The 27,950-nt window shown below is 48.9% G+C and overlaps 1 protein-coding gene across 2 annotated transcripts in view; it reads left to right on the top strand.

The window, feature by feature from the left end:
- Window positions 1-27,950, top strand: part of CEP152 (centrosomal protein 152) — a 725,831-nt gene that overhangs the window by 177,020 nt on the left and 520,861 nt on the right. For both annotated transcript variants that reach the window (XM_085644215.1, XM_085644214.1), the window contains exon 6: window positions 8,132-8,282. In XM_085644215.1, the coding sequence (XP_085500341.1) occupies window positions 8,132-8,282 (151 nt within the window). The remainder of the gene's footprint in view (window positions 1-8,131; window positions 8,283-27,950) is intronic.

Here is a 27,950-nt window from a genome sequence, read left to right as displayed (position 1 = left end):
TTCTCGACGTCAGGACTCCAGGAGGACACTGCTGTACAGGTCAGGAACTTGCTGTTCTTCCTTTGTAAGGCCTGTTCCAAATGTTCAGGTCCTTAAGACGGTTTTTCTGGTCTTGGTCCCACACAGGGCTCTAGGCTGGGCTTGGTCAGTAGGGACTAGCATCAAGGGTGGGTTTCTGGACCCCACTCCAAGCACTGGTTTCCACCCCTGCTGCCTCACTCCTTCCTCCTTCTGAATCTCTGTCCTCTCTCCTCTCCAGTCAGGTGCCAACTGCCACTCTGAGATGGCCTCCCAACATTCTAAACTGCCTTCCTCTGTCCCAGGGTTCTAGAATGTTGCAGAAGGTTCTCGAAACCTCTAGTGTGTTCTGGCTATTTCTCAGGTGACAATGGGTGGCCACCATTTTGTGTCTCAGGCCCTCAGACAGAAGTTCCAGGGGTAGGGAAAATGGCTCCCTGACCCTGCATCAACACTAAAAAGTCTGGTGGTTCCCAAAAAGGAAAAATTATAACAGGGTTTGAGGCAAAAGTGGGACAAAATAAATAATGATGAGGAGGGACCACCCAAAGGGCTGACAGGTCTAACACGCGTCCCCCCCCAGCTGAAAGTGGGGAGAGCTACCCAACCCCTTGGGAGTTCTCATCACTAAGGCGGAAATACCTTGAGAGACCTTCTGCATTGGCATGGTCCACTCCAGGCCGATGTTCCACCTGAAAGTCCATTCCCTGTAGGGAGATAGACCACCTTAGCAACTTGGGATTCTCCCCCTTCATCTGCATCAGCCAACGAAGGGGTCTGTGGTCGGTCTGAACTAGGAAGTGCGAGCCAAACAGGTATGGCCGCAACTTCTTCAGAGCCCATACCACTGCAAAGGCTTCACGCTCTATTGCACTCCACTTCTGTTCCCTGGGAAGTAGTCTCCGGGATAGGAAGACCACGGGTTGATCCAGACCCTCTTCATTGAGTTGCGATAACACTGCCCCAATGCCATGTTCCGATGCATCCGTCTGGACAATGAACTCCTTGGAAAAGTCTGGGGTCCTTAAGACCGGGGCCTCGCACATGGCTTGCTTCAGTTTCACAAAGGCCTGCTGGCAAGCCTCCGTCCAGACTACCCGTCGAGGTTGTTTCTTGGACGTAAGCTCCGTGAGGGGGGCCACAATGGTACCATACCCCTTCACGAAGCGGCGGTAATATCCTGTGAGGCCCAGAAAAGCTCGGACCTCAGTCTGTGTCTTGGGGGGTTCCCAGGCCATGATAGCCTCGATTTTCGCCTGGAGGGGTTGCACCGCTCCCCTTCCCACCAAGTGTCCAAGGTACACTACCGACCCCTGCCCGATCTGGCATTTACTGGCCTTGATCGTTAATCCAGCTTGTTTCAGGGCCTGGAGAACAGCTTGCAGGTGACGCAAGTGATCCTCCCAGCTGTTACTGAAGACGGCAATGTCGTCCAGATAAGCAGCGGAGAAACTCTCCATTCCAGTGAGGATCTGGTTCACCAGACGCTGAAACGTGGCAGGTGCGTTCTTGAGCCCAAAGGGCATCACGCAGAACTGGTAGTGGCCCTTGGGCGTGGAGAAGGCTGACCTTTCCTTAGCTCCATCAGTCAGAGAGATCTGCCAGTACCCGGAAGTAAGGTCAAAGGTACTTAGATATTGGGCAGCTCCCAGCCAGTCAATCAGTTCATCCGCCCTCGGGATCGGATGAGCATCAGTCTTGGTTACTGAGTTCAGTCCCCGGTAGTCCACACAGAACCTCAGTTCCGGCTGGGCCCCCGGTGGTGCAGCTTTTGGTACTAACACCACCGGACTGGACCAGGGGCTGCTAGAAGGTTCAATCACTCCTAGCTCCAGCATCTTAGTGACTTCACTGTGAATGCTGGCCTTCACCTTGTCTGTCATCCGGTAGATCTTTGACTTCACAGGTGGACTGTCTCCTGTGTCCACGTCATGGATGCACAGGTGAGTCCTACCCGGAACAAGGGAGAACAACGAAGAGTACTGCCCCAGGACCTGGCGGCAGTCCTCCTGCTGTTCAGGAGTTAGGGATGGGGAGAGAATCACTCCCTCCACCGACCCATCCTTTTCTTGAGACGCAAATAAGTCGGGGAGAGGCTCGCTTTCCACGTCCTCTGCTCCATCAGTCACCATCAGCAATATGACTTCTGGCCTCTCATGGTGGGGTTTGAGGCGGTTGGCATGCAGCACCCGTAGGGGCTGGCGAGGGGCCTTAAGATCCACCAAGTAGGTAGCCTTACCCTTCTTCTCCAACACCTCAAAGGGTCCTGACCAGCGATCCTGGAGGCTCTAAGCTCTCCTGGTTCGATCACCCACACCTTCTGGCCAGGCTCCAACTCCACCGGGTGAGCATTGTGGTCGTACCACTCCTTCATCACTGCTTGGCTGGCTTCCAAGTTGTCAGAAGCTTGCTTCCACAACTTAGCCATTTGGCTCCGGAAGGCCAGCATGTAGCTCACCACGTCCTGGGGAAGCTTTCTGGGAGTTCTTTCCCATCCGTCTCTCACCAGGCTGAGAGGTCCACGCACAGGGTGCCCATACAAAAGCTCGAAGGGGCTGAAGCCCACTCCCTTCTGTGGCACTTCCCTGTAAGAAAACAATAGACAGGGTAGGAGGACGTCCCATTTCCTCCGCAGGCTTTCAGGCAGACTTCTGATCATGCATTTCAAGGTTTTATTGAACCTCTCCACCAGACCATTGGTCTGGGGGTGGTAAGGAGTGGTGAACCGGTAGGTCACTCCACACTCCTTCCACATGGCCCGCATGTATGCTGACATGAAGTTGGTCACCCTGTCGGACACAACTTCCTTGGGAAAACCCACTCGGGTAAAGATTCCCATCAGGGCCCTAGCCACAACAGGTGCGGTAATGGTCCTCAGAGGTATTGCCTCTGGGTACCGTGTGGCATGATCCACCAAAACCAGGATAAGCCTGTGACCAGCTGTAGTAGGCGGATCTAACGGACCCACAATGTCAATGCCCACCCTTTCAAAGGGGGTGCTAATGACAGGAAGTGGTTCCAGGGGAGCTTTCAGCTTCACCCCTGTTTTCCCACTGGCTTGACAAGACACACATGTCCGGCAGTAGGTATCAGACGACACTTTCATTTGAGGCCAATAAAAGTGTGGGACAAGACGGGCAAAGGTCTTGTCTTGCCCCAGGTGTCCTGCCAAGGGGATCTCATGAGCCAACTCCAAGAGAAAGGCTAGATAACGTTGAGGGACTACCAAGGCCCGTGATGATCCGTGCATGGGTGCCTTGGGTTCACTGTAGAGGAGGCCATCCTCCCAGTAAATGTTGTAGTTCCCCTCAACGTTCCCTGCTGCCTGGGCTTCGGCCTGTCGCCTCAGTCCCTCAAGGGTAGGGCACTCCCTCTGGCCCTTGCAGAATTCCTCCCTGGTCGGCCCTCCCTCCACGTGCCACTCGGCCGGGATGGGTAGGTTCCCCAGTTCGGTAACATCCCCCCCCGCGGACTCCTGGTCCACCACCTCCAGTGGCCTATCCATATCACGGGGCGCGGATGCCGAGGCAGGCTCCTCCTGTCCTCGGTTCTTCCCTTGATCAGCAGCCGGCTGGGCCTTTGTTCCAGGCTCCAGCCTAAACGAACTCCCCCTCTGGGTAGTCGTAGACCCTGTGCTGACACAGGCCCAGTTAGGTGTACCCAGCATCTCAGCATGAGTCCGGTATTCCACCTCCTTCCAAGCATTATGCTCCATGTCATTCCCCAGCAGACAATCGACTGGCACGGCAGGGCTTACGGCAACTCAAAGTGAACCTGCAACCCCTTCCCATTCAAATGGAACCTCGGCCACCGGATAGTGACCCATTCTGCCGTCAGCCATCGCGGCAGGGTGGAGTACATTGGGAATCACCTGCTCTGGAGACACCAGTTGGCTACGTACCATAGTCATACTGGCTCCTGTGTCTCTCAGAGCCTCCCCTCTTTGGCCATTGATGGTGACCCATTGCCCATACTTTGTGGTATTTGCGGGCACCTGGATCTTAGGAACCATCTCCCGTTCTCCCAGGGACACTAAAGTGACACCCGCCCACTCCCTTCCCTTATCTAAGGGCATCTCCTCCCCGAGCACTACACTAGCTACTCTGGGGGCCTTTCCTCCGATGGGAGGGGGTGGTCTTTTCGGGCACTTCGCATCTCCCTTATAGTGTCCTACACCACCGCACTCGAAGCAATGGACAACCCTTGGCTGGTGACTCTGGCCAGGATTAGGGTTTCTGGGTGGGTTAGCCCTAGGGGTGAATCCTGTTCCCTTCCCTTGGAAACTATTTTGGGGGCCTTTGGAGAACTCCGTTTTCTTTTCCCCTCCCTCTTTCTTCTGGGGGGCGCCCTGTCCGGTCTTTTGAGAGTCCCCTCCAGTCCCCCTTGTGGACACCCGGGTACTAGCCCAAATGTCCGCCTCCTCAGCAAGCTTCCGGGGTTTGGTCAGCTTGCTATCCACCAGGTGTTGACGCAGTTTAGGGAAACATTTTTCGAGTAGGTGTTCCTTCAACATCAAATCAAACAACCCCTCGTAGTCCCTCACCTCACTGCCTTGTATCCAACCCTCTAATGCCTTCTTTGCATAGTCCAGGAAATCCACCCAATTCTGTGTGCCCAGTTTGTGGCTACCCCGGAACTTCTGTCTGTACTTCTCGGGTGTTAGTCCAAACTTTCTTACGAGCGCCACTTTCATGGTGGGGTAGTGGGTCTGCTCATCCTGCTCCAGGGCCAATAATGTATCCCTACCAGCTGGAGACATGTATTTATACAACCCCCCTCCCCAATATTTCTCTGGAACCCCATGGGCTCTTAAAGAGACCTCATAGGCCGCTACCCACTTGGCGATATCATCACCTGCACTATAGCTAGCTACTATGTCTTTTGGCAGATAGGGTTTGGGTTCCCTGGTGATTTCTTTGTCTTTGCTGCCACCATTAGGAACAGTTTGTGCCCCGACTCGTAGGATCTGGAGATCTATCTCCTTGAGCCTCAACTCGTGAGCCATCCTCCGTTCCTCCTTCTCTTTCTCCAGCTCCGCCAACTTCCATGTGAGCTGTCTTTTCTCCCTCCGGTCAGTTAATTCTACTTCTGATAAGCCGCCACTAGAGACACTGCTGCCCTTCCTTGAAAGTGTTCTGGGCCCCTCTACTAGGTTCCCCACCTCAGGTTGGTACAAACCAGCTCCCTCGTGGTCAGTCTCTCCATCCCTGTCCTCCTTTTCAGCCTTACTTTCTCGTCGTGCCTTCCCCCAAGCCCTCAAGCTGGTTTGGAGCTCACCCTTCTTTGCACCTTGGGGACAAAACACCCCCTCTCGCTCACAAAACTCTCTGAGTTGGGCCACAGTGTAGGTTTCCACATCCTCCAACACAAACTCCATTTTGCCCACTCAGGATAGAAGACAATTGCTTACAGAAGCTATGCAGGGGGGTACCTTTTATAATACCTCCTCCCACCACCAGAAGTAAATTTGGAAAAAACAAAACTCAAAATTAGGAAGTCCGCTTGGAGAAAACTCCCGGTGTAGGCCTATGGACTACCCACAGTTATTGTCGAGTGGACGCAAGCACAGCTCTATCCCACCGCTGAACACCAATTTTATGTTGGAAACCGGGCAACCGGGTTAGCAGTCACCAGGTTCCCAGCACAGTGGTAGCTTGGCTCGAGCGGTAAGGAAGACAGGCACCGTGTTAAGCGTACGTCACACCCTCACAATAACCATGCGTTCATCCGTTCCAAAAACGACACTACACCGCAAAAATTATGAAAGAAAGTAGTTTGTCTTTATCTTATTTTCTCTTAGTTGCAGGTTTCAAAACATACATACAATACCATAAGACTTTTCTTGAAAGTAGCAGGTCAAATAAATAATACCACAGTGGGGTTTCAATAAATAGGATCAGGTCATAAATAATCACGGAATAAATATAGGTGCAATAAATACAGAGGGCAAATAAATACTGTCAGACAATAAATACAATGCAGGAATAAATACAGTCAGACAATAAATAAAACGCCTTCAATAAATAATATAAGCAATCAATAACAATTGCAAATCAGATCACATTTATGAGGTAGTTTGGTTTTACTATGCCCAAGTACAGCTTGTGGTCACTGGGGTGGCCTGGGGATGTCCCACCTAGAGTGGTCAAGGCTGGGGCCTAAGCTGAGGTAGAATGAGGGTAACCTAAGGTTCTGGCTCTCCCAACTACACAGTCCCTCACACAGGTCCCTGCACCAGTCTCAGTTCACCCCCTAGCACTCCCAGGCTGGTCCTAACACCCCTCTAGCCCCTAGAATGGTCTTTTAGGGCTCCACAGGGCCTCAGATGCCCTTTCTACCACTTACTGTCTCTTCTGCGAATATCGGCTCCGCTGGCGCCGAGTCGACGCCGTGAGACGGTTCCGGTTCGATGTCGCGTCGATCTGTTCCACTTGACGCCGTGTCGATGCCGTCTGGCGGTTCCGGTTCGATGTCGCTGGGCGGCCTCGGTTCGATGTCGCGTCGATCAGCTTTACCTGACGCCGGGTCGGTGCCGTGAGGCGGCTCCGGATCGATGTCGCTGGGCGGCCGTGGCTCGATGTCGTGTTCCGGCGTCGCAGGGTCACGGTCTCCCCGCTTCCGGGTGTCTCCGGAGTGCGACCTCCACTCCCGACCTCCGTCGGCTCCACCTCGGGTTCCGGCGACTCCGGAGTGCGATCTCCACTCCCGACCTCCTGCGCGCTTCACCTCGACCTCAGGCGACTCCGGAGTGCAACCTCCACTCCCGACCTCCTGCGCGCTTCACCTTGGTTTCCGGCGACTCCGGAGGGCGGACTTCACTCCCCCGTCGATGCCTCACCTCGACCTCAGGTGACTTCCTACTCGACCTCCGGTGACTCTCCACGACCTCTGTCGGCGCCCCCTCTCGACCTCTGGCGGCTCCGGGTACGACGTCTGCTTTCTGTCAGCGCCGCTTCTCCACCTCGGGCTCCAGGTCTCCAGGCTTCTCGACGTCAGGACTCCAGGAGGACACTGCTGTACAGGTCAGGAACTTGCTGTTCTTCCTTTGTAAGGCCTGTTCCAAATGTTCAGGTCCTTAAGACGGTTTTTCTGGTCTTGGTCCCACACAGGGCTCTAGGCTGGGCTTGGTCAGTAGGGACTAGCATCAAGGGTGGGTTTCTGGACCCCACTCCAAGCACTGGTTTCCACCCCTGATGCCTCACTCCTTCCTCCTTCTGAATCTCTGTCCTCTCTCCTCTCCAGTCAGGTGCCAACTGCCACTCTGAGATGGCCTCCCAACATTCTAAACTGCCTCCCTCTGTCCCAGGGTTCTAGAATGTTGCAGAAGGTTCTAGAAACCTCTAGTGTGTTCTGGCTATTTCTCAGGTGACAATGGGTGGCCACCATTTTGTGTCTCAGGCCCTCAGACAGAAGTTCCAGGGGTAGGGAAAATGGATCCCTGACCCTGCATCAACACTAAAAAGTCTGGTGGTTCCCAAAAAGGAAAAATTATAACAGGGTTTGAGGCAAAAGTGGGACAAAATAAATAATGATGAGGAGGGACCACCCAAAGGGCTGACAGGTCTAACACTCCACTACTGAACGTCATATGGGATTGAGTAATTACTTTGTTGGGAAGGGTGTGACTACCATCTTCGAATGGTATTATTGTAACACTGGACATTTAAAAGACATGACAGCCATCTTGGAGTAGTGTAATGGAAACATGTTGTCTGCACCAGAACAAGATTGAGGATGCAACCACTTGACATTTCACATTTTGCCAACTGACCTATCAGTCTAGTGATTTATTAGAAAAATAGTTAACCTGAAATGTATGCACTAGGTCTGTTTCTGGTGTCAGAAAGACTGAATTGCTAATCTACTGCAAATATTGTAGCACTATTTAACAATGGTGAGTGGAAACTCTTGCATGTGTTTGTTGAGTATTAGTGCTCTGAAGAATGTTGAATTGTAAACTGTAGACTGCGTTGTTGAATAATATGATCATGCTTCTTTTCATTTAAGATTATTAAACCCTTGAATGATTGCTTTTGTCTAGTGTCTGGGACACATTTTTTGTATCTTCAAGCCATATTTAATTCTCACTCTTTCCCTTCCTGGTTTTTCACAGCATCTTACTGTGCCTGGCTATGCAAAGCACCATCCTGTAGAGTCCTTTCAAGTGAAATACAATCCATATCAAGTAGCTATGCATCATAGGGCACAGGAAACCAGAGTAGATGAAAGCATTGAAGAGATGCAGAAAGAGTTCCTGAACTCTGGTGAGTACGTGTTTAATTATTGTACTGTTTAACATTACCAAATATGTCTTGACTGCACCTTCCCTAAATTATTATAATGTATGTAGTGTTGTGTGTTTGAAGTGTGGTTGTGTGTAGCTCTCCTGTAGTTTGACATCATTGAGAGCAATTTTGATGTTTTTGTGTATACTATAAATGCACAATATGGATGCCATATCTTTTTGCTTATGCTTTTTGTAAGAAATTGGGTTGTTGGGTGACAGGTGTGTTAGCCTTGGTCAAGCAGCAACCACAATCCCTGTCGGGGTAAGTCACAAGCAATCCCAAATTAAATCTGTGCTCACCCCCTTAGTAGCTTGGCACAGAGCATTCAGCCTTCACTCCGAGGCAATGAATAAAGTATTTGTGCAACACTTCAAACAGTAACACAATGAAAACACTGCACAAAAGGGACCCATGCCGGTATTGTAAAAATAGAGTACTTTTTTAATAAATAAAACAAGACCAAAACAATAAAAGACCTAGTATTAGAACCGGAGATATTGGATTTTAAAGTTTTTAGTGAAAATAGCACCAACCAGCACAAAGCAGCAACTGTGGATATCTGGTCGCACCAGACCGGGACAAAGTCACAAGTTCAGGCCGACCACCATGGAGCGTGGACTTTCTACAGTGACCCAGTTAGGCCCACTAAACATAGTACCTTCAATCCTGTTCTCGGAGCGGAGCATTGCCTTAATCTGTGTCGAAGATGTGGTGTGCAGCCGAAGCGATGCGTTGGTTCCGAGATGCAGCGAGGCTGCATTGCGAGGTCCTATTGAGTCCACTATGCGAAGTCCGGTGGGTTGGGGATGCGGCATGCAGTCTGGGTGATGTATCGGTTCTGAATATATGATATGCGGTGTCATCGTTGGGGCAGCTGTTAATGAGAGATTCAAGAGTTTGCACTGAGGATGCATCTTTCAACGGCGGTTCTGAAGGCAATGCGGGGTTTGGTGGCGATGCAGGTCTTTGTAATGAGTCCGTCCCCGCAGTAGCGGAGATGCGTCAGTTCTGCTCTGGGTTGTGCTGCACAGCAGAGAAGATGCATTGGCTGACCTGGATCCACAGAGGGTCTTAAAACATCAAAAGCCCACTTCCAAGTGTCCAGGACTCTGATGGCACCCCATGGCAGGGTAGACTCGCAGATGGAAGAGTCCAGGAGCAGATGCAAGGTTGTTTGAAGCCTGTTTTGTACCTGAGGCTTCACATCAGGAGGCCAGCCAAATAGTCCTTGAAGTCACTCTTGGTTCTGTTTTTTTTTAACAGAGTTTTATTTAGTGTGAACTTGACCCGAAGGTATCTGGTATCAGGGCACTTCACATGAGCACTTCACATGAGCACTAGTTGCGTTACATGAGGACACACTCAATTTTGTTAGGCACGGGGCGATTAAGTGATTTGCCCAGAATCACAGGATGTTGCGTGTCCTTGCCGAGACTTGAACCCAGTTCTCCAGATTTGAGGTTGACCGCCCGAGCCTTTAGGCCAACTCCTCTCTCCTAAGTTCAAGAGATGCAGGTCCAGTCCTTCTTACCCATGCTAGAGGGCAGCAGGTCAGCACAGCAGAGCAGTGTGCAGTCCTGCAGAGTGGCCGTCCTTCTTACTAGCTGAGTAACCACAGGCCTAGAAGTGTACTGAGATGGTGGTGTCAGAGGTGCAGTATTTATACAGAGTTGTGCTTTTGAAGTAGAGGAGAAGCTTCTAGAAGTTTCCTTTTGAAGTCTCCCGACATCCTGCCTTCCCTGTCCTGGCTCCAGAGTAACTACAGAAAGGCATGCAGCACTTGTGTGGAGGCAGGAACCAGCCTATTTAGGTGTAAGTGAGGCTGGGCCCAGCTCCATCCTCCCGTCCTGTCAGTGATGGCTATTCTAGTCACACCTAAGCTCCCATTGTGTGAAGCTGTCTCAGAGGATTACACAAAGCACAACTTCCAACTACACCCAGTCATATGACTAGAGATAGGCTGCAGGTACCAAATGGCTAAGGCAAGAAAATGCCAGCTTTCTAAAAGTATGAAAAAAACGGGATAAGGCCCAAAGAATAGTAGCCAGGTAGGGCCGTAATACGCTTTTTAAAAGTGGCATTTTCAGAATTGTGATTTAAGATTTGACTACTCCATAATTTAGGGTTTTAAATTAGGATTCCAGAGACACTGTAGGAAGCTCATTCTGTGTTGAGTACAGCAAAACGAGGTACACTGTGTGAAGAGAGCTGGCAACCCTAATTGGTTTACAAAGGCAAGAATGATAACACTAAATGCTCTTTAGTAGTGGTGTGGGCAAGCAGTTTAGGCTTATCAGAGAGTAGTGCTGAGCGTTTGTTATACTCACAGAGGCAATAAATGAGACATGCACTTCAAGAATATATCTGAGACCAATTTAGAAAAACAAGTCTTATTTTTATATAAATTTTGATAACAAGAACTTCGTTATCAAGTGAGTACTTTTTTTAATATTTCACAGGTAAGTAAATAGTTCACTTAACTGCGTTTTTATGCAGCAATGCTTTACTATAGGGAAAGAGGCATATGTTGCTTACAGTTATTTACGGTCGGTTTCTGGGGGTCTCCTTTGGGACTTAAGATCATAGGGGGCCAGGTCCAAAGTGTCACCAGCAGTTACTCATTATCTGCCCTGGGGCGAACAGGTGCAGAGGTGCTGGTTGGGTTGGTAGCTTTGAGTGCTCCGCCGGTGGAAAGAAGGTGGGGGCCATCTGCAGACAGGCTGCAGAGGGGGCCTTGGGGACAAGTCCAGGAGCTCCCAACGGGGGGCTTGTGTCATAAGGGTGCTGGAAGCACGGGGGCTTAGCCTGCTCATCTGTACCCGGGCAGGGGCGCTCGATGCAGGTTGGCTAGTCTCTGTGCATCCTAAGGCCTTGCCTTTGTCAGTCTTGATGGTTGAGGGGGCAGAAATTAGGACAGCTGGGCCACTCTGAAATTGGGTCTATGCGGTGCTGAAGTTCCTCGACGGCTGCTCGGTCTTGGTGCTGTTGGAGTCCCGACTGGACTTAAACATGTCTTGGTTGCTGCAAGGGGTCGGGTACCCCGGTATTGGTGCTGTGTGGCTCCGGTCGTACCTAGTGTCCTCTCACTTGGTGAGGGGACAAATCTGACCTTCAGGAGCGCAGATACCTCTTCCTGGGGGGCTGCTGTGTCGGGCTGGCCGGGGAGTGGCAACATGGTAAACCGGACTCTGCTTCTTTGGTGCTTGCAGACTGCAGGAGAGTAGCTCTTCAACTCCAAGGGAGATTGCTGGCAATTTGTGAAGGGCTGGCAGCCTGCCAGGGTTCTTGGTAGTTGCGCAACTGCAGAATGAGTCACTCGGTCAAATCTGTCGAGACTGGTGCAGGCAGGCAGGGTTTGGTGGCAAATGTCCACAGCAGCCTTCAGTTCACTTTGTCTCGAGGCTCTTTTATCCTCTTCTTCTGGGTTCGCCGAATCTGAGTTCTTGGTATCATGGGTACCTCTTAAATACTCAATTTAGGGGCGCTAATGGGAGTGACCAGTAATAGCCTATGGGCTACTTATCTTTAGGGCGACCACACCCACAATATGACACTTCCTGTGAGAAGTAGGCATAACCCTGACTTAATGAGCCTAATTCCACCAAAACCAAGATGTTCGAATTCTAGTTTTCGTTTTCACATCAGATAGCCCACCGTAGGGATGGAACTAGCTTGATGGGGAACATGCCTCCTGAGTAGCTAATTTTCCCACATATCTTGGTTCCAATTGGACCTTGTGCAGGGGATGGCATTTCCCCTGTCTGAGGAAGCCTTTGGATCACATCTCCAAGGCAGTAGGGGCATTTGAAGCCTCTAGCCTTGATATGCTGCCTTGATATGGTATGCTGATCACTTAGCCATCCTACTTGGAGTAGGTGATAACTCCTCCGGGGGGAAAAAGGCATTGTTTCTGCCCTCAGAGAGTGCCGGCTCTTATCTGCAGGGGTCAGAAACATATCTGTGGTGGCAGGCTGGTCTACCAGTGTTAAAAAACCTGAGGCAACTCAAATGATATCAATCACGAACACCAAGTTATAACAAAACACATTCAACAAAGGAGAGTATAAAAGGGGAATAATTTGAGGGTGTATCAAGCAACAAACGTTTAATTGTTACATTTTGAGTCCATATTATGCAATGTATAGAAAAGATTAAAAACATTGTTGAACCAAGTTGTTCAGCATAGGTATTGAAATTTTCAATACTAATCAATACATTACGTGCCTTCATTGATTCCAAAAAAAGCACCCATTCCTAAGACAACAGAGAACATGTATGCAATAGTAATTGTGTCATATATGACAAAGGCTAATTTAATAATCTAAAAAAATACAGTGGGTACATTTGAAAAACAACCTTTCTGTGGCTTTTTATTCACTATCTGGGGCTGGTCTACACCAGTCAGACAGTACACTGGTAGTCGGTAGGTTTTCAAGGGGCACCTCTAAGGTTCCTTCTGGGTGCATGTATTAATAAATCCATCACTGTGATCAATGTGGGTTTATTAATGTGAGATGTTAGATACCAAACATCTCTAGTTTCAGTGAAGCTGGGGAACTAGAAATTACTAGTGTTCAGCGCGTGTATTTAAAATGGCTTTCCTGTTCACTTTTAATAGCTAAGAATCGACGTAGGTATCACGGGGGCATATCTGCTCTACTATAGTACACCTATGATGAAGAATGCCACTATCTAGTGGGCGAGGGCAGTATTAAAAAACGCTGAGGGTTTTTCCAGAAAGCAGACTACCAAATAATCACTGAATTCAAAGGCCTTCTCTTCTTTGTGTGTTGTTAGACATTTTTGAGGGAGGACTAGGGAAGGTCTGTTTCCTCTCGTCCCTTCTTTTTAGGGTGTGATTCATGTATAGTGCACCGTGCCTTAGGTCTGTAAGGCCTGCTGTAGGGGTGACTTACCTATACTGCATGCAGTGTCTGCAGGCATGGCACACAGGGTTGTACCATGTCGTGTCTTCACTTTTCTCTGCACCCTGACACATAGTCTGTAATGGCAGTTTGCATGTTGGTGCTAAGGGGACTCTTAGGGTGTACAGTACAATGCTGTAGCCCTTAGGGACTCTCTTTAGCACCCCATACCCTAGATACCAGGGATACTATTTATGAGGGTCTTAAAGGGGGTGCTAATGGTATTGTCAATTGGGGAACACTTCTACAGGTTTAGGGAAAGAGATCTGGCAGCGGGGACCTGACTAGCAGGAACTAAGTGCACTTCTGTCAAAATTGTATCAGATACCAGGCAAAAGTGGGGGTGACCATTTCAAAAAGGGGCACTTTACTACACTTTTTCTTGTCAAAAACCCTGAAGACTTGATTAAAAGTAAGGGAAACTGGATGGAACTTAATCCAGTGAGGTTGGTGATAACCAGATCAAATGCTTGAACTGTGGCGCTTCTGGGAGGAGGAAGATCATCATTACACCTGTAGCGAGAGACATTGATCTACAGCTCCTCGTTGGTAAATATCTTCTTCTTGAGTGGATCCTGATTTATAGTTTGGTCCTTAAGCAAGGAATAGGCAAATCCTTCCATCATCCAGTTCTGCTGAGTGGTACTGGCCAATGCCGCACTGGTATCCAAGGTTGCAAAGGGTGACCAAAAGCTGCAGGTAACTTACTATCCTGACGCTAACTTCGCTTCCAAAACCTTTGTTGCAAACTTTTCATTGAGAAAGAGCTAATCAATGGAGCTTCCCTTACTGTTGAGGCTGTAGTGTAAATTCTGGACGTAGAATGCAACATCCCTCCAATTGACCCATTTGGATATTGCAGTGGTGTGTATTAGAAGTTCAGTAGTAGGGTTAGGCTCTTCTTTAACTTTTTCATGCACTGGCTCCCATTCCCGAGAGTGAAAAATGAGCCTTTGAGGGAGAAGAGCAATGTTTTCTCATCCAAGATGGCCTACAAGTGCTATTTCTCCATATTTCCCAGCATCCTATATGGAACTTATCGATGATGTGGCTGATCACAAGAGAGCTAATACTCGCATGGTTATCATTCTTTGCTTTTTATCCAGCGTAACATGGGTTCCTGTCTAGCCAGCTTGGTATCTGATTGAACAGGATAGAATTAATTGCTGGAGCACAAAGGTGATAAAAGACCATACTCCCTCACAAAAAAACCTTTAAAGCTTTGATAATGTGAAACAGTATTCTACGATTTAAAAACACTACTTCTTAAAAGACATTGCTTTGCTCCATGGAATAGAAAATTGAACTGAGGAATGAGGTGGCTATGGGTATTTTCTTGCACGTTTCCCCTACTTGTTAAATCTTTGATTTAATTACATTTTAACTGGGGCAATATAGAACCTAGGGGAGAGGATGTGGCCTAACGGCTAGGGCTATCAACCTCCAGTCTGGGAAACTGGGTTAGAGTCTTAGCAACGACTGTCAACATCCTGTGATTCTGGGCAAATCACTTAATCTTCCTCTGCCCAACAAAAAAATAAAGGTGTCCTTGTGTAACGCAACTGGTGCTCATGTAAAGCGCTCTGATACTGTTGGAAGCCAGAATCCCGGTCCCGCATCACTGTCACTAAGTACGTGACCCAGGACTCCCCACTCAATATTAGGCCAAGTATGGACACCATTTGAGATAGCCCTGCTCACCCCATTAGTAGCTTGGCACAAGCAGCCAGGCCAATCTCCGAGGCACGAGTGTACAGTATGTGCAACCGTTCCCACAGCAAACCACTGGTGACACCACAAATGGGCTCCACACGAGTTTGATTAAACAAGTATAAACTTTATATAAAAAGATATACGATCAGACCACATGATACAAAAGTCATCATATAATAAAGGGTAATATTCGTCCTGGCTGGCTGGTAGGTTCAAATCCCAACCACTGCTTTCAAAATGCTATGCTGGTCGTAAAAGCTAGAATCACACACGTTGCAATGAACAAACAATAATGCACTGCGTAACGATACAATCCTGTGCTGGGCAAAGGAGAAATAATACAATGTGTAACGATACACCCCGGTATCTTGCAATGGGAGAAATCATGCAACGCGTACCATTACAATCATGCACTGCGCAATGAACGCCTAATGCAATGCGTCACACCCCAATCACGTACTTTGCAAGGAAGAAATAATGCAATGCGCGCCGCTACAATCGTGTACTTTGCAATTAAGGAATAATGCAATGCGTAACTACAATCATGTACTTTGCAATGAAGAAATAATGCAATGCGGGCCGCTGCAATCCTGTACTTTGCAATGGAGAAATAATGCAATGCGTAGCGCTACAATCTTGTACTTCGTTATGCAGAAATAATGTCAGACGTCATAAGACAGTCTGGCAGTTCGTTAGCAGCAATATTGGCAAAGTGTATTACGACAATCAGCCTCTTCGATAACAGTTGCCCCCCACACGTATCCATGATGACATAAAGTGCAGCTTCTCACTCTTGCCCCAGTACTGCCACTCCGTTGGTCAGTACGTGCCCCAATCTGAGCCGAAGCAAAGACTCCCATCGTCAGAAGGACTTAGAATCCGAGAGAGTGTCCCTCCGAGCCCGCATCTCGCCCAGGTAGTGATCCACGTTACCTGGGGATGCGACCCCACTCTCCTCTCCTCCTTCCGTGCAGAACTTTCTCAATGGGCCTCAGCGGCTCGGCCTGGCAGCTCAGCTCCTCCGGGGCTGCCGGTCCGGGCCATGATTGTTAGGAAGGTCTCAGATGGCCGCAGGGCACACGTACCCCATGCCTCTGAGAATACGTTACTCTGGGTGCTTGTTCACAACAGCACCCTCCTGGTCTCCTCTGGCACGATGCCACATACACAACGCTGATGGGAATTCACCTCGACTCCGCGTGCACGTTCACCAGGCACTCCTTCCTGTGGTCTCAGTTGGCACCAAGACACGCACACTGTGCTGCAGAGACTCACTTTCTTCCGGTGCACACGATGATCAGCCGATCACCTCCACAGTCCCAGGTTGCACCAAAGCACGCACGCTGCTTCACTGAGACTTACTCCAACTCCGGTGCCCTGATATCCAGGTGCTCTTCACCAATGCCTTTGGCACCAACGCGCTCACCGTGTCCGAGCCTCACTTCTCCGGTGCACTCTATGACCAGGCGCTCTTCACCAGCGCCTCCGGTGCACCCCGACACGCACCCTGCACGTCCGAGAATCACTCCACTTCCGATGCACACGTTGAGCAGGCACTCCTCACCAACACCTCCTGTGCACCACGACACGCACCCTGCGCGTCCGAGTCTCACGTCACCCTAGGTGCACACACCGACCAGACGCTCTTCACCAGCGCCTCCTGTGCACCTCGACACGCACCCTGCACGTCCGAGTCTCGCTTCTCTTCCGTGTCGCTTGAAACTTCTCCGGAAACTTTTATGTTCCTGTGTTTCCAAACAGGGAGCAAGCTCACCTCGGGCCCTTGGGGTTACAAGACACAGCACAAAGCACAGTCTTATTCAAGCAGGGGACCCAGTGCACACAGCACAATCCCAACAGCCTCTTCATTGGTTAAAACAGCAAACTGCAGACCAGCCCCAGATCACGAAGCAAAGGTTGGTCATTCCCAGCAGTCTCTTCAGTTGTTCTTTCCTTAGCAGAGGTTCCTCTTGACCACGAAATGGGTCTAAGCCTTTTCAGTCTCAATCCATTTCTATTCCATTCCAACGTTCAGGGGCCTCAGCTCTCATAGTTATACTCCTAAATGTCTTTGTAGTTCGTTGTGCTCAGGAGTCCCTGACCCCTGCCTAAATCAGTTCTGGGTTTCTCCCTCCCAGTGTCGCCTTTCTCCCTTTGATACTGGGGGTCTGGATCCTAAATCACTCAGCAGGAGATGGGTCAATCGGTTTATAGCACCAGCCCAGGCCTTTTCACCTCCCGGGCTTCTCCTCCCCCACTTCTCCTCCCCCTACTCTCCAGATGCAGGGCAGTCTGGTGCCATCTCAACCCCTCCCTGGGTCAAGACCTCTCCCAGCTCCTCTCACCTCTCAGATCCAGACAGTCAATCTACAATCAGCAGAGACATACAGAAATGCTTAAAGCACAAAACTCAGCCACTTTCTAAAAGAGTGGTTTCTGAACGCACAGTGACAAAACCACTTTCATAGAAAGATGTGTTATGACACTGTGAGTTCATACATACTAAACATCACTTCTCCATTTTAAACTTATAGGAAACTAGGTTAACAAACACAACATCCAGCCTCCCCCGTTCTGTCCTATGGGTAGGATGGCCTTTCAGCAGTGAAAAACTAAAAGGAGTGTTTTTCACGGTCAGTACATAACACACACCTTAGTTTATGGCCTGCCTTTTACTTACACTGCACCCTGCCTAGGGGGTTACCCTGGACCTACCACAGGGGTGCCCACTGTGTATGCAAAAGGTAAAGTAAGACCTGACAAGTGGTTGTACTTGTCAGGACAACATGGTAACTTAGCAAACTGCTCGAAGGCCCTACACTGCAGGCCTGAGTTCCCTTCACCGCACACCTTTGCATTACTAGCCCTGGCACACACAGTGCACATCACTAGGGTCTTTAATAGTAAGGCAAACATACCAATCATGGCCAACCAATTACCATTAAACTTTACACAGGGAACAATTGTACTTTGACACTGATCAGCAGTGGCAAAGTACCCAAAGCATCTAAATTATCAATTCTATGTCAGGAAAACGGTCTAGGGGGAAAGCAAAATGTTTAGGGAACTTTAGCCACAAAGGTCAAGTCCTACACAACACTTGGCACTAGCTGTGCGCTGCCACCAATCACCCTGGACTCTGTTTACCCCTAATGTCCAGTTCCCTCATGCTTGACTCATGAGCGGAGAAGATCTGTTTCTCTTCCAACGCGAGAGCGTTCCTGCTCTCCTCTGCTTGAGTTTTAAGTTTTAAAACCTCCAACTAATGCAGTCTGACCCTTTGGTTTTCCTCCAAATTCTCTGGTGAAAAACTCCTTCCTGAATGGCTACTACCAACCCCTGCGGCTGGTCCCTCCACGGGCAAATCCTGTGGACCAAATCCATTCCCTGGGTCATCCTCATCCACCTCAACATCACCCCTCTCCTGAGCCTCTTTGGCTTCCCACCAGGCCCTCAAGGCCACTTGCAGCTCCTCCTTCTTGGTGCTACTCTTCATGGGACATCCCAAAGCTCTGCAGAATTTCCTCAACTGATTAACCTTGTAGGTAAACAATGCCTCAATGTCAAACTCTAATTCTGCAGCCTCACTGGCTCACCTCCTGAGACATGATGTGTGGTTTAAAGGTTACTCCACAATAGAACCAACAGTTCAAAATAATATGTTGTTGTGTCGTGGTCTGTGATCAATTTATGATGTACATCAATTACTGTGGGTAGTTTTGCACACACGCGCTTTAATTACGTTTAGGATCGTATCTCACCGCTCTGCCGCCAAATTTTGGAAACCAGAGTCCCCGTCCCGCACCACTGTCACTAAGTGCGCGACCTGGGACTCCCTACTCAACATTATGCCAAGTAAGGACACCGTTTGAGATAGCCCTGCTCATCCCCTTAGTAGCTTGGCACGAGCAGCCAGGCCTATCTCCAAGGCACGAGTGTACAGTATGTGCAACCACGCCCATAGCAAACCACTGGTGACACCACAAATGGACTCCACACGAGTTTGATTAAACAAGTATAAACTTTATATAAAAAGATCTACGATCAGACCACACAATACAAAAGTCAACATATAATAAAGGGTAATATTCGTTCCGGCTGGCTGGTAGGTTCAAATCCCAACCACCGCTTTCAAAATGCTATGCTGGTCGTAAATGCCAGAATCACACACGTTGGAATGAACAAACAATAATGCACTGCGTAGCGATACAATCCTGTGATGGGCAAAGGAGAAATAATACAATGTGTAACGATACACCCCGGTACCTTGCAATGGGAGAAATCATGCAATGTGTGCCGCTACAATCCTGTACTGCGCAATGAAGGCCTAATGCAATGTGTCACACCCCAATCACATACTTTGCAATGGAGAAATAATGCAATGCGTAGTGCTACAATCATGTACTTCGTTATGGAGAAATAATGTTAGGCGTCATAAGACAGTCTGGCAGTTCGTTAGCAGCAATATTGGCAAAGTGTATTACGATAATCAGCCTCCTCGATAACAGTTGCCCCTCACGCGTATCCACGATGACACAAAGTGCAGGTTTTCACTCTGGTCCCAGTACTGCCACTCTGTTGGTCAGTACGGGCCCCAATCTGAGCCGAAGCAAAGGCTCACGTCAGAAGGACTGAGAGGCAGAGAGAGTGTCCCTCTGAGCCTGCACCCCGCCCAGATAGTGATCTACGTTACCTGGGGGCGCGACCCCACTCTCTCCTCCTTCCGTAAACTGGTCCATCCGTGCAGAACTTTCTCAATGGGCCTTAGCGAATCGGCCTGGCAGCTCAGCTCCTCTGGGGTTGCCGGTCCGGGCCGTGACTGTTAGGAAGGTCTCAGACTGCCGCAGAGCACACGTACCCCACACCTCTGAGAAAACGTTACCCCGGGTGCTCTTTCACAACAGCACCCTCCGGGTCTCCGCTGACACGGAGCCACACACACAACGCTGATGGGAATTCACATAGACTCCGAGTGCACATTCACCAGGCACTCCTTCCTGCCGTCTCAGTTGGCACCAAGACATGCACACTGCGCTGCAGAGACTCACTTTCTTCCAGTGCACACGATGATCAGCCGATCACCTCCACAGTCTCAGGTTGCACCAAAGCACGCATGCTGCTTCACTGAGACTTACTCCAACTCCGGTGCCCTGATATCCAGGCGCTCTTCACCAATGCCTTCGGCCGCACTGCGACACACTCACTGTGTCCGAGCCTCACTTCTCCTCCGGTGCCCTCGATGACCAGGCGCTCTTCACCAGTGCCTCCGGTGCACCGCGACACGCACCCTGCGCATACAAGAATTACTCCACTTCAGATGCAGACGTTGAGCAGGCGCTCCTCACCAACGCCTCCTGTGCACCAAGACATGCACCCTGCGCGTCCGAGACTCACTTCACCTTTGGTGCACACGGCGACCAGACGCTCTTCACCAGTGCCTGCGGTGGACCACGACACGCACTCTTCACATCCGAGTGTCACTTCACCTTCGGTGCACACGCCGACTATACACTCTTCACCAGTCCCTCCTGTGCACCACGACATGCACCCTGCATGTCCGAGTCTCGCTGCTCTTCCGTGTGTCCAAGATCACAGGGCACACCATCCGAGGGTCTCAAGCTGCCACAACACGCACCCACGGCGTCGCTTGAAACTTCTCCGGAAACTTTTATGTTCCTGTGTTTCCAAACAGGGAGCCAGCTCACTTCGGGCACTTGGGGTTACAAGACACAGCACAAAGCAGTGTCTTATTCAAGCAGGGGGACCCAGCGCGCACAGCACAGTCCCAGCAGCCTCTTCCTTGGTTAAAACAGCAAACTGCAGACCAGTCCCAGATCACGAAGCACAGTTTGGTCCTTCCCAGCAGTCTCTCCAGTTCTTTCCTTAGCAGAAGTTCCTCTTGACCACAAAATTGGTCAAAGCCTTTTTAGTCTCAATCCATTTCTATTCCCTTCCAACGTTCATGGGCCTCAGCTCTCATAGGTATACCACTAAATGTCTTTGAAGTTCGTTGTGCTCAGGGGTCCCTGACCCCTGCCTAAATCAGTTCTGGGTGTCTCCCTCCCAGTGTCACCTTTCTCCCTTTGATTCTGAGGGTCTGATCGTTAATCACCCAGCAGGAGATGGGTCAATTGGTTTATAGCACCTGCCCAGGTCTTTTCACCTCCCGGGCTTCTCCTCCCCCTACTCTCCAGATGCAGGGCAGCCTGGTGCCATCTCAACCCCTCCCTGAGTCAAGACCTCTTCCAGCTCCTCTCACCTCTCAGATCCAGACAGTCAATCCACATTCAGCAGAGACACACAGAAATGCTTAAAGCACAAAACTCAGCCACTTTCTAAAAGAGTGGTTTCTGAACACACAGTGACAAAACCACTTTCATAGAAAGATGTGTTATGACACTGTGAGTCCATACATACTAAACTTCACTTGTCCATTTTAAACTTATAGGAAACTAGGTTAACAAACACAACACCCAGCCTCCCCCATTCTGTCCTATGGGCACGATGGCCTTTCAGCAGTGAAAAACGAAATGGAGTGTTTTTTCACTGGCAGGACATAACACACACCTTAGTATATGTCCTGCCTTTTACTTACACTGCACCCTGCCTAGGGGTTACCCTGGACCTACCACAGGGGTGCCCACTGTGTATGCAAAAGGGAAAGTAAAGCCTGACAAGTGGTTGTACTTGTCAGGACAACATACAAACTGCGCGCAGGCCCTACACTGCAGGCCTGAGTTCCCTTCTCTGCTCACCTTTGCACTACTAGCCCTGGCACACACAGTGCACATCACTAGGGACTTTACTAGTAAGGCAAACATACCAATCATGGCCAATAAATTACCATTACACTTTACACAGGTAACACTTGTACTTTGACACTGATCAGTAGTGGCAAAGTACCCAAAGCATCTAAATTGGCAACACTATGTCAGGAAAACGGTCTAGGTGGAAAGCAAAAAGTTTAGGGAATTTTAGCCACAAAGGCAAAGTCCTACAGATACCCTCATGTCAAGTTCGCGTTATATAAAACTCCGAAAAAGGAAAAAAAAGAAAAAAGAACCAAGTTTAACTTATGTTCAATGAAACGCATTGCGAGCTACTAATAATATTAGTGTAGTATCATCTCAATTTTGTTATATATATATATTAATTCAACCAGCAAAAGCTTTCTAATTTAATATTCTGGGCTGGATATTTCTTATCTGAATTTAGGCATACTTACTGTTTTGTAATGAAATATCTGTTTCTCTTGTAAATAAGAGGCATTGCCAAAAAGCCTATTCTGTCACATCGTAAATGCCATTTCTGATAGCAGCAGATTCCTCGCTTTTTGAATATTCGTTTTGAATTCTCCCCAGGTATAGGACTGGATCCGAAAGCATTTCCGTAGTACCCCTGCGTGCTGGAAGATGGAACCTTATAGTTCCGCACTGACACTGTTCCACCCTGAAAATGATGTGTGATAACTATATAGGCATCATTCCCGTACGTTGACAACGGTTCCTTTCTTTCCGTGCCACTAGTCTCTCAGAGACACGTACTGCAATTTTTAACAAATTGTCCTGTGTGCAAGGGATGCCTCCTCCAAAAATGGCAGGTTTTAGGCCCTGTAGGGACGGTCACAAGCAGATTTCTGTGACTGATCCCCTCCAGGTGTCTGTGATGCCTGTGGTCGAGCAACAACTGTAAGACCTGTGGAGACAGCACGTCGATGAACCTGACGGGCATCACTGAAAGCGAGGCAAAACATTGTCGCAAAGCATAAAAAGACACAACGTTTGGACAGATCGATCCCGACCCAATAACTGACAGAGCTGTTCTTGGGGCCGGTCTTCCTTGTGCTCCAAAGTTTTAGTTAAGGAAAAGACGCACAAGATGTCGAAGCAGAGTTCCAATACTGCTCGCCATTACCACTCCCCTCATGAAGCTTGTGAGTGGTGCAAACAGTCTCCGTTTCTGGAGTTGCTCGACTTGATTCCTCCCCGGAAGCAGCCATTTTGTCTCCTCCAGGACCAGTTAATGCAGAGTTGGCCTCTTATGCTATTGTTATACGTAGGGAAGCAGAAGTTTTGACCTCCACACCATAGAGGGGAAAACAAATGTACTGACCGAAATTTCTGCGGCCTGGCCAGACTGAATGGGAGGAGAGACTCCGAAGCAATGAGGCTTTGCCAGATACCCTTGCAGTGGCTTGGGCTAAGCCTTATACCAGTCCTCCAGTTAACCATCCGATTGCTAGGCGCCACCATCCCGCTCTGGGTGACCCGGCCCCTTTGTTCCAGCACCCCTCTGTGGAGAGTCTTGTGGTGCATACTTCCATTAGCCGGACCAATCCAAACAATTCCTTGACCACTCCCCCTAATCCAAGAGTTTGGAGACGTTTGGCAAAAGGTTATTCTCCTCAGCCAGTTTGGCTCTCGTTGCAGTTAATGCCTCCTGTTTACTAGGCCATTAGGGGTTCAGTGGCGTAGGTCCTTCCCGGGCAGTTCAGGATTGTAGCCCTTCCTACGGACTGTCACATATATTCCCCCCCCCTCCCTTTCTGTTTTTATGATGCCCCAGTGGGACCTCAACCTTGTCCTCACTTATCTGATGTGTAGCACATTTGAGCCGCTCCACAGTTGTCTTTTACGGCTCCTTATCATCAATATTGTGTTCCTGGTTGGCATCACCTCAGCGCGGTGTATGAGTGAGCTTCAGGCTCTGTGTGTTCCTCCATCATACACCACCTTCTTCCCAGAAAAGCTGATTCTGCGTATGTGAGAACTTGCCTCTTTTGACATGGTTAGCCCCCCCACTTTTTGCCTGGAAAATTATGTGGTTTCCATTGTAAGTGTACAGTGTCGCTGCCAACCAGGCCTCCTGTGCCAGTGCTCCTATCCTAAAACTCTACCACGATTGGCAGCGTCCGCTCCCCTGTAAGTCCCTATTAAATGGTACCCTTGGTACCTATGGCATGGGGACTGAAGAGTGTCCCTTAGGACCTCTCACCAGGACCATGCCACTCTCACTGCGTTGGTGCAGTGAAAACGACAAAGTTGACATGACTCACTGCCTGTGTGCCTTGTCCAACAGCACTGCCCAAGGTATAAGGTCCTCTTACAGGCCTTACAAACCCTAAGGCAGGATGCACTATATATCAGGTGTGGGCATATCTGCATGAGTAGATACACCCTTACAATACTTAAGTCAGTTCTTAAATATTGTAAGTTCCAGGGAAGCTATTGAGAGTTTAGTCTCACCCGACAGAGAAACACTAAATAGCACAAATAACTTTACTAGACGCTAAACGTGGGAAAATCAACGGATGTCTTAATACTGCCCTCACACACTTGATAGTGTCATGCTTCATCATTGGGCCGCATCATACATCCAGGTGCAGACCAACACCCTGGATGGAGCGCAATTTTTTAAGAAGATGAAGAGTAGTGGTGAGGGTAGAGTGTAATAAAGAAAGACAAAACGAAACAAAAAAGTGTAACTCAACACAAAAAGGAAAACAAATCTTCTCCTGGACGAAGGGACCAAGAGAGGTGCAGATATAGATGTAAAACTGTCTCGAGGTTAACCCACAAATTTTATTTTTGTCAACCTTTGGCAGGATTAAAACCAACGGTATGGGGTATTCAGGGAAGGTAACGACCCTTCAATCCCCACTGCAAAAACCAACCTGTTTCTGCCAGCTTTTTACACGCCCAACCGGGTCACTCTGGCATTCATCAGGGTGTTGGTCCCTATTTTGCTGGTCTGTACCCCTAATCCGGTATTCTTTAGCTTTTTACTTTGTAAATTAGGGTATTGCCCCAACGTCACTATGTCTGGAGATTTCCAAGAGGATACACAATTCTACAACAAGAAAAAACAAAAGAGGGAAAACACATCGTGATTTCCAGACTCATAGTTTTTCTCATTAGCCTTTACTCTAATTGAATTTCCCATGCGTCTATTTAAGTGATTAATATCCTTCATTGCAGCCTATTCATTCAACAAAACCCTAAAACCCGTGCAAGCGGATATCGCCCCACACGTGAACCACTCAACCAGTGGTGTAAGTGCAAAAAAATCTTAATCAAGGACCTGCAAGTGTACTCACAGTGCATATACGTTTAAAACGAAGATTTGTCCAGCCATTAGTCTCTCTAGAGCCCCAGAGAGTAAAAATCAACATCTCCTCGCAAATCTATGGTTCAACTGAGCCATTCTCTTTACAAATTCATTGTACTTACAAGAGTCTACGAGTTTTTATTCTGAACCCGGGACTGCGGGGGATGGTGCTCTTGTCGTCACACTCTGGATGTTTATGCACCATCGAGTAAAGTAGACAAAAGACGGGATAGCAATATTAGTGCAGCCATACTGTTGCAAAAATTCTCCCAGTCGTCTGTCATCACCTTACACTAATGAGCTTTTATTTGACTACAAATATCGTAAAACAAACTTCCCCCCACTGATATCGTCTGCTCCTCTTAATAAAAACACAGCTCAGAATTCCCACGATAGTAACGCTAGGAATAATCTTAGAACAATGGAGCCTCCAAGATATTTTTACCGCCACACCTAACAATATGTACTCACTACTCCAAAGAGACACTGTCTCCGATATCCCCTCGTACGTCCTCCGACGATACGGGTCTTTTTTGGTGTAGCCTCTATATAAGGAGCCAGCATGCACGAAAAACACCATTACTGTCAGTCACGCTCGCATCCTTCCCAGACTGTTCTCTGTTCCATAGTCATAGAAAGAAGCCCTAGCTGTTAGCTGTGTATGCGGGGCTGCTCGCATGGCGGCCATTACTAAGTTCGCCTACATATACGAACAAAGCCTCAAATGATTGATAAAGAGGTTTGATTTTGCTCAAGCACATATGTTTAATCAACTGAAACATAAATAATATGCGCACGACAGATTATCTTGCACACATCATGTATCGGAGGGTTTTTACAGAGTCAACTCCCTCTAATGTATCCCACAGAACTTAAAACCCATCTTGATCTATCGAGTATCTATCTCTCTCAACTTCATTGCGTCATGATTCCATATATTTGGAACCAGGGCATCCCATCATTTAATCCCTTCGTATTGCTTTTCAGTCTTTCCACCCATCTCTGTTCTCTCAATAAGAGGAAGCTCGAGATATCGCTCATATTCGGTGGAATAAATGGTTTATCCAGTACTAACCACCTCAGATCTTTCTCATTGTGTTTGTACTCAAGAAAGTGAGCAGTGAGTTTTGTATTGGTCTTGCCACAGCGTATAGTGCTCATATGCTCCAAAATGCGAGTTTTTACTTTCCGGGTTGTCATGCCCACATATAGCATCTCACAGGGGCATTTCAGTAAATAGATCACATTTTCTGTATTGCATGTAGAGTGTTGTCTCAATTCCCAGGGATGATTTAAACCAATGTCAATGCTTTTTCCATTGATTGAGGCAGGGCAAGCTCTACAATAGCCACACGAATAATGACCTACCACTGGTGGTAAAAATTGGTTGTGATTTCGCAAATTATCGACATCCCTCTGTGGCCTAGGACGCGTATTCACGATCATCTCCTTGATACTCGCACTCTTCCATTGAGCCATTGAGAGTGCATGGGCTGGAAATTCGACAACTCGAGTTCCCCAGCACCATGATGGCTTCACTGAACCCGGGAGTGTTTGGTAACAAACCACTCCACTTAATGAACCCACACTGATGCTAGTGTTGGACTTATTAAAACGTGTACTCAGAAGGCACCTCAGAGGTGCCCCCTCAAAACCTACTAACCCTAGTGTGGTCTCTGGCCGTTTTTAGGCAGGCCACCACCACCAAACATGTTTCTGGAGCCCCAGGTCCAGAGCCTCTGCTTTCTAAGGCCAGAAACGAAGCACATCCTGGGCGCAGGTGTCACATCTCCTCCCCCAGGATGAGCACAGTGCTCTAGAGGGAAGCTTCAAAGACCTGCTTCCCTTGTAATGCGTGCAACACCAGTCTCTGCTGCTAGCAGCACATGGCCACCCCAGTTCGAACCACCACCGTGAGAACCGGTAGGACAATTTAGGTAGAACAGGAAGTGTGTCCCCCTTCTCCAACTCTACCCCTCAGGTGCTGGAGGCAAAGTAAAGCACATTTTTCAGTGCTCACCATCTTGAAGATGGTGGGACTTAACCACTCGGGGCTAGAGCTATACCCCCTGCCAGAGGAAGATGGCATAATAGAAGGTAGACACCCCAGGTAAGGACCCATGGGTCCCCACCTATTACTCCCTTGTGATGCCCCTTAATCTGGTATTTAGGTGGCCCCCTCAGACCATGAAATCAGATTTTGACGACCTACAAAGAAGAGCCGTGCAGCAGCGAAGACTGAAGGCACCAACTGACTTGACCCCAGCCCTACTGGCCTATCTGCAGCCCTCAAAGACCCTGCTGAAGAAGAGCGACTCTCCCCACAGACCAGCAACCTCCAGAACCCTGGGAGGACTGCCTGCTTTCAGGAAAGACTCCTAATCTCCCGTGGACAGCGGACCTGTCCAGAAGAAACCATATGCAAAGAAAAAGAACTCTACCATTAGGAACCGCGAACTTGCCCACGGCCCGAGTCCAAGTTTCCCTCTGGTCTTGCAAAGGTTCCCTAGCGAGTCTGAGCCAGAGTTCACCATGGGCTGACCCTTGCCTGACTCTTCCTTGACGCCTGCAGCCTCAACTTGACTGCGACCTGCCCAGTAAGAGCTTACTGATGCCCAAGGACACTCCTACATCCAAAGACCCTGGGCCTTTGGGACGTCACCCATCGGTGTCCCTCCGTTCCCCGAGCATCTCTACTTACCAGGCCAACTGTGGGTTTTCTTCGCCTGCCTCTTGGCCTTAGCCTGCAACCTTTCTTCAAGACTGATCTCCCCCAATGGTTAACATTGGGTGCCCAAACCTGTGTTGGCATCTGCTCCTAGCCGTCCTTGTGCTGATGAGGGTGTAAGTTTGGTGCTGCCTTGTGGCTCCCCTCTCCATTCCTCGAGTTCGACTCCTG

The sequence above is a fragment of the Triturus cristatus genome, chromosome 3_1, assembly GCF_964204655.1.
Source record: "Triturus cristatus chromosome 3_1, aTriCri1.1, whole genome shotgun sequence".
Classification (NCBI taxonomy): Eukaryota; Metazoa; Chordata; class Amphibia; order Caudata; family Salamandridae; genus Triturus; species Triturus cristatus.
The sequence above is the reverse complement of the archived record's forward strand: the minus strand, read 5'-3'. Positions and strand labels throughout refer to the sequence as shown.